Source organism: Parasteatoda tepidariorum, chromosome 8 (assembly GCF_043381705.1).
Source record: "Parasteatoda tepidariorum isolate YZ-2023 chromosome 8, CAS_Ptep_4.0, whole genome shotgun sequence".
In the NCBI taxonomy this organism is placed as follows: Eukaryota; Metazoa; Arthropoda; class Arachnida; order Araneae; family Theridiidae; genus Parasteatoda; species Parasteatoda tepidariorum.
In genome coordinates this window covers 58,240,490-58,247,947 of record NC_092211.1, presented here as the reverse complement: position 1 = coordinate 58,247,947, position 7,458 = coordinate 58,240,490, and the positions used below count along the sequence as shown (strand labels likewise).

General features: G+C 29.9%; 2 protein-coding genes across 2 annotated transcripts; both read left to right on the top strand.

The window, feature by feature from the left end:
- The first annotated feature begins 2,847 nt into the window (after positions 1-2,847).
- On the top strand, positions 2,848-4,062 carry LOC110282021 (glutamate receptor ionotropic, kainate glr-3-like). Its single transcript, XM_021144520.1, has one exon. The coding sequence runs from the start codon at positions 2,848-2,850 to the stop codon at positions 4,060-4,062; it is 1,215 nt and encodes a 404-aa protein (XP_021000179.1).
- A 2,193-nt stretch (positions 4,063-6,255) lies between these two features.
- On the top strand, positions 6,256-7,458 carry LOC107456275 (glutamate receptor ionotropic, kainate glr-3-like). The gene has a single exon (XM_016074098.1). It carries the CDS (start codon positions 6,256-6,258, stop codon positions 7,456-7,458), a length of 1,203 nt encoding a protein of 400 aa, XP_015929584.1.

The following is a 7,458-nucleotide window of genomic DNA, read 5'->3' as shown; positions in this document are numbered from 1 at the left end:
TGTAGAAAGATGTAATTAATGATTTAATTTTTTTTTATATTTTCTTATACAGCTGTTTCTCAATTGAGTTTAATCTTACTTTATGTAAAATATTATTCAAAATTTTTATGCAAATGTAAAGAAACAACCGTGAAATATTATTGCCTAATTAGCTTGTGATTCTAACAATGGCTATAGCACAACACGAACTCAACTTATTCACAGGTTGCTTATTTTAAATTGAATACTAAATACAAGCTGAATTCAAAAGATGAAAATTTTTTATGGTAATATACAATTAATAAATGTAATGTGGAATAATAGCAGCCAAAATTACGATGTTTTTAATTATTATTTTGAAATAATGCAGAAGCTAAGTGCTTCTAAAGCCTACTGCTCACTTGACTCACATTCAATGTGTTTTTTTTTAATAAAAGTGTCTGCTGATCTTTATTTAGTTTTTACATAAAAAAATAGACAAGCAGTTTTTTAAGGGGTATAATACAATTATCTTCAATATTCTGCTTTTAGTAATTAAAAAACGAAAACAGTATCTGTTTTTTTTGTTGTTGAATTAAATTTATTCAAAATTTTCAAATTTCTACCGAAATATAACGTATTTTAAAAGCAAAATCCTTTTTTTATAATTTTTTTTTAAAATTTCCTTTTTGGTTTCCTTGTTATTTGAATTAAGTTTCTTTTTTGTCAAAAAGATCCCAAATGACTATATTATTTGGTTATTGAAATAACTTTAGGGAACTATCAATCTTAATTTTAGCAAATAGTTCTTTTTTTTTAAAAAAAACAACAACATATATTTAATAGACATTTGCATGAGAATAAATTTATTACGAATGCACTGCATTATTTCAAATCAATGAAACTAACTTTTCTATCAAAAAGCTTAAAATTTGACTTCAGAAGCAATCCACTCACTAGAATACAGTGCAAAAAGTTATTTCTAAACATTTTCTAGTTGTTTGCGTTCCATTTCTAAAAATAACTTACAAAACAGATTCCGAAAGTAGTCTTGACAAAAGAGATCCGAGACTGGTAAATTCACACATGAAAGTGAAACGCATCGATTGCATTTTCTGCTCCAAAATTCACCTGCAATTTAAAAGTGAGGTGTAAATATAAATTTTTTGACAAATAAAATAATTTTTTTTTAAAATTGGGTTCCACTCTCATCGTTTATCAGCATCAATGATTGATGCGCAATTATATTTGTTTCGATAAGACAAATTTATTATTTACATCAATTAAAAGTTATTCAAGATCGCAAATATCCTTATTTATATAACAACAGTTTTGGTTTCGCAAATATATTTTTCGATTTTATTGGATTGAAATGGAAATGTTTCACTTTGTTCATATTGAAACAACAGTCACAAAAATTTTTTAAAAAAATTCCTTTTCCATATCGAATTATTTTAAATTTTAAAAACTCGTTTAATTATCTTCACCAAAAAAATTCTTTGAAAGGTTAGAGAATCTTTTCGAACTTTTGTACGGAAAGTTAAATACTAGAATTACTTTTCAAGTTAATTAGTTCTGGTTTAGTAGTATTAGTTAAATTATACTAGTTTAAAAATTACAAGTTCCACAGAGTTTTAACAGCCTTACATAAACGTTTTGTAGGCACATAAAACTGAAGCAGCTTGTTAATTAAAGCTAAATTTAACTTATTAAAAATTAACTGCCACATATTCACTCTTAAATAATTGTAAAAACCTTAACTAAATATCTTTATCAAAAAATGTTGCATAATAAGTTGATTTCCAAGTGTGAAGGATAAACCATTTAATAAACAAAATAAAAAAGAAAAATTACAGAAAATAATGTATTTCAAAATTAAAAAAAAAATATTTTAAGATAAATTTTTTTTTTACAAATATTTTAATTTTATGCATCTTGTATGATACAAAATAAATGAAAATAATTTTATTCCTATAAAAATGAATATATTCTTTTAAGGAATGCGCTGTAAATATATATCGACTATCTTTTATTTCATGCTTAAGGTAAAGAAATTGCTTTTTATCACCTGCATACGTTTAAGTTGTTAGGTAAATTTGCATAATTGGTTTTCTGCTAAAATGTGTATAAGATTAAAGTCTTTATATCCAGACACTATGTAATTTACAATAAATCCCCCCGAAAAAATATAGATTACGTAGCAACAAGTCATTACGTTATCAATAATATTGTTAAAAATAAATATTTTTTTTCTTCAAATTGTGTAAATTGTTCTACATAAACCATCAAGATTTAGGTGGTTTTGCTTAAAAATAAGTAGCTGCTAATCGCTTGAAAAAAATAATAGATGAAATGATATCGGAGATATCAGATGTATGATAATATCTCTTATAAATATTATTCTTTGTTAAAGCAAAATACACTTCACCGTTGTTTCAAAGTAATCATGTTTCGAGAGTAAAACTTATAATTAGGAGTTAAGCGTTGTTGCGGTATGAAATTCTACGTCTAAAAGATTATTGATTAATGTAAAATATCATGTTGTGGAATTTGTTATTAAGTTAATAATAGCAGCAATGATCTTTATGGATCTATAAAGCTAGCGTTATTTATTTAAAATATATAATAATTTACACAGCACTGTCGCAATTTAGTTGTCTAAGGTAAAGTCGTAGTAAGAATTACAGTTCAACTAAAATCAATTACAGATCAATTTAACATCAAGAATTGCAAACTCTTGCGCTTAGTGCTAGGGAAACTAACAGCCTAAGTAGTCTGGAAAACTAGAATTCTTGAAATAAAGTAAGGGCACATTAAGAACTGAGCAGAATTGTTAGAGAAAATCCGCAAAAAAAACTTAGAAACTGAAGAAGAAAAAAAACTGAAATGATGAATATTTATAATAATGTTTTGGTTGCATTTAATTCATTGCAACATGTGATGGAAGTCAAAGGAAATAAAACTTGTGGATTTTCGCTACATGGAGTCGAAGGTAGACTATTAAAAATAATTGCTGACGTATTAAAATTCAACTTAAGTTTTGTGTCACCTGCTGATGGTGAATGGGGCACGTTAACCCCCGATGGAAGTTGGTCTGGTTTAGTTGGAATGCTGGAGAGAAATGAGGCCGATCTTGCTCTGAGTTTCTTAGGAGTGACATCCAAAAGCCTTTTAGTTCTTGATGCTAGTAAGCCACTTCTTCATGAACCGGTAAAATTCATGGTAGGTAAGCCTAAGGCCTTATCTACTTCTATAGCCCTACTAAAAACATTCGACGTTGCCGTCTGGATTGGCGTTGGTCTTATACTCCTATTCCTACCGCTTATATTCAAAGTTCTTTTGAAGGAATCTTTTGGAAATACATTTCTGCAATTCGTCGGAAACTTGGTGAAGCAGCCCACTACTATTCCAACCACGTCAAAACCACGTGCCTTGCTGTTGGGGTTTTGGTGGTTTTATGCTTTGGTGGTATCGTTCTCGTACTCGGCTGCTGTTTTGTCATTTCTTTCTTATCCGTTGGACGAGAAGGCGATACGTACTTTCGAAGAACTGTCGAAAGCTGTGAAAAAAGGCACGCACAAGTGTTTGACGTTGCGAGGTTCAAACCTTGACGGCGTGCTGAGATGGGAGAAAAGCGTTCACTTACAAGATCTGGGTAAGACGATAAAGCAAAAGGGATGGTTTTTTAATATAGGCGAGAGAATAACCGAAAAAGAATTCAGCGATACGGCGATAATGGATTTGAAATTCATGCTGGATGTAAACTACGGATATCTTGAACAAGACTTTACCTTAATGTCTACCGATGGTCTGGAGTCTAGTTTTACAGCTATATCCATCAATAAGAGGTTTTGCTGCAAAAGTGCTATAAATACTGTTTTATCAAGACTTCAGTGTTCTGGCATCTTCAATAAAGTAATTAAAGATGAATTGGTATCAAACTGGATTTTGAAAAATAAGAACATCTATGTGAAGCCTAAAGCGGGTGCTGTTACACTGGATGATGTGCGTGGTCCTTTTTTAATTTTATTTGGAGGATATATTATCGCGATATTTTGTTTATTTGTCGAAAGAATATATTATATCACTCATGCAAAACGTTAAAACTGTTACTTCTCTTTAACTCTTTAAAAACTATTACTTACTACATTTGGCAACCTATAAAACAACTTTGTATCTGGGACTCAAAGCACTTTACTTGGCAGTAACAATGACTTATAATTTATCCTTGTGGAACGTAAAAGAGTTTACGTTTTTTACAAAAGTATTCGAGTTATTATTGATACATTTAAAAACACGGGATGGAGGCAAATAATTTAAATATTAACGCATTAAACATCATTTGAGAAATGCATTCGGCCATAGGAAATGATTTATGATATTCTTGTGATTGAATTAAAAGTTAATTTTAATGCAGAAGGACCCTTTAGGAAGTTTGATGCTTAACCATGAAATAAAAATTTTATGCTAAACCACAATAATATTTTAGTTACAACATGAAATTTTCAAACTTGATTGAATGCGCTAACTGCCTCTAAATTAAAAACGAAAAAAGACATATAAAATTATAAATGTACTAAAAATTTTATGCAAATTCATAAAACTATTGAAACATTTAAACGATTAAGTTTTAATTATAATAGCAAATAATTGAACTCTAAATAGAGCAAAACAGCTTGATTAAAGTTTTAATAAAAGCACAAAAAGGAACATGCACTACAGTTTCAAGACAATCTTATCTTGTTTATGGCCCAGGAATCAGGAATGTATGGTCCGTATACTTTATTTATAAACGCGATCGAACATTTGAGCTCCATATAGTCGTTTTCACTTTGTGTATTTCTTTAAGCCAAAGATACAGTTTAAGATAATCAAACAGTTTCAGAATACAATTATGTAACTACATTATCAAAAGTTAAGGCTACGAAAAAGATAAATGTTTGAAATTATTTTAATAATGTGCAAAAATTGCTTCTGAATTGTATGGTCATAAAACTTTACATAATTTAAAACTATGTATTGTTAGATGACAAAATTTGAAACTTAAATGGATTAAGTCAATAGTTAATGATAATTAAAATTTTTTCAATGTTATTCAGTGTGAGAAAGAGAAATTAATATAAAGGGGTTCAAACTTTCGTCAGCTCTCCTGACCAAATTATTAGGATCAAGTACTTTTAAGCTGTCGCTACCTCCTATTACTTGAGTTTTACCCCCTATTATTCAGGAATCCAAATCTATCAACAAAAAAAAGTTCATTCTGAGAAAAATCATTTTTGTGCATGAAATACCACCCCAAATACTGTAGCCTGTTTAAAGTTAGTCGTTTAAGCCATTAAGATTGAGTCCCAGTTCGTGAAAATAAAGAAAAACATTGAATTGAAGATATTTAAGATTTTCCCTTTTTTATGATTTGCAATCTATATATGTAATCTATACATATAAAGAGTAAATTTCTCAAATATGTGGAGGTCCTGATTGTGTGTTTAAAATATTAAATACTATGTATAAAAATCATTTGACAAAAATATAATGTTTTAGATTTTTTTTTAAAAAAAAGACTGACAATTTGTTATTTTGACATAATTTGAGAATCTAATTATTTTTGCTGAATATGATGTGCATCGTTTCAATTTTTTCAGCAACCATTGAGAAATGAATAGGGTGAAGTATTTACTTCAAAACTCTATGCAATTTTGCAGTGATTTTCATCAAACAGAAAAAAAAAGTTTTGCTGTACAACATATCATTATGTTGAGGTAATGAGGGCTATTTGGTTAATTTTGCATCTTCTTTTTCTTGTTTGTGCATTATTTCATGTAATTTACAAAAATATAGCCATTTTTAGACATATGTAATGCATTCTAATGCGAAACGCTGCTTAGTTTTAATGACTTTTTCTGCATTAAACATTTAAATATTCATGTTTTGTTAAAAAATTCATAAGAACTATATGTTTATTCAAAACTTTGTCATTTAGAAATTACAAAGAGAATTTTCCACAATTTAAACTTTTACGTATAAACAAGACTCTTTATTATAAAATATATAATACCTTGATTGCAATAGAGGCACATTTATTTATTAAATTTGATTGCAATAGAGGCAGAGTATTTGTCAGATATTTTAAAACAGTCATTGTTGACAGCCCAATGTTCATGAAGCTACCAAAAAAACATGTGAATTCTTTAAAATAATTACTTGTTTATAAATTACATTAAATAAATTAAACTGAAGCAGGGAATTTGAAATAGCGCATTCAAAGCTTTAAACATTGAAAAATATCTAATTTTGGAGATGAAAGTTATTGCGGCAATAAATCCTCTACATCATGTAATAGAAATTAAAGGGAATGAAACCAATGGATTTTCTCTACTTGGAGTTGATGGCAGACTTTTAAAAATTATCTCAGATGTGTTAAAATTCAATCTAAGCTTTGTGTCACCCATAGACGGTGAATGGGGAACACAAACGTCGAATGGAAGCTGGTCAGGTTTAATTGGAATGCTGCAGAGAAATGAAGCCGACATTGCCATGGCATTCTTAAAGATATCGGAGGACTATCTGACAGTTGCTGATGCCAGTACCCCTTATATGCACCAACCAGTAAAATTTATAGTTGGTAAACCTAAAGCACAATCAACTTCAGTAGCATTCCTAAAAACCTTTGATGTTGCCGTTTGGATTGGAGTTGGAGTAGCACTGCTATTTTTACTATTTATTTTCAAAATTTTGTTTGACGAATCTTTTGGAAATACGCTTTTACAATTTGTTGGAAATTTGTTAAAGCAACCTACCACGATACCAATCACATCAAAACCACGTGCACTGCTTTTGGGGTTTTGGTGGTTCTCTGCATTAGTGATATCGTTCTCATACTCAGCTGCTGTGCTGTCTTTTCTTTCCTATCCAATGGACGAGAAAGCCATACGGAATTTTGAGGATCTGTCGAAGGCCGTGGAGAAGGGGACACATAGATGTTTAACGTTACGAGGTTCAAACCTTGATGGCGTTTTGAAGTCAGAGAAAAATGTTCACTTACGAAATTTGGGTAAGACGATAGAGCAGAATGGATGGTATTTTAACATTGGCGAGAGACTAATAGAAAAAGAATTTAGTGATGCTGCAATAATGGATTTGAAATTCATGCTGGATGTAAACTACGGGTATCTTGAGAGGGATTTTACTTCAATGTCTATGGATGGTCTGGAGTCTGGTTTTACTGCAATGTCTATCACTAAGAGGTTTTGTTGCAAAAATGCTATAAATACCGTGTTATCAAGAGTTCAATGCTCAGGCATTTTTGATAAAATTACTAGAGATGAGTTGGTTACAAACTGGATTTTGAAAAGTAACGGTACATACGTGAAACCTGAAGCAGGCGCTCTTACACTAGATGATGTGCGTGGTCCTTTTCTGATTTTGCTTGGTGGATATACTATTGCAATATTTTGTTTATTTGCAGAAAGATTACATTACATTACTCATGCGTTATGTTAA

What these genes read in the sequence shown, in the direction of transcription:
- LOC110282021 (XM_021144520.1), top strand. Translation starts at nt 2,848, where the DNA reads ATGAATATTTATAATAATGTTTTGGTTGCATTTAATTCATTGCAACAT.
- LOC107456275 (XM_016074098.1), top strand. Translation starts at nt 6,256, where the DNA reads ATGAAAGTTATTGCGGCAATAAATCCTCTACATCATGTAATAGAAATT.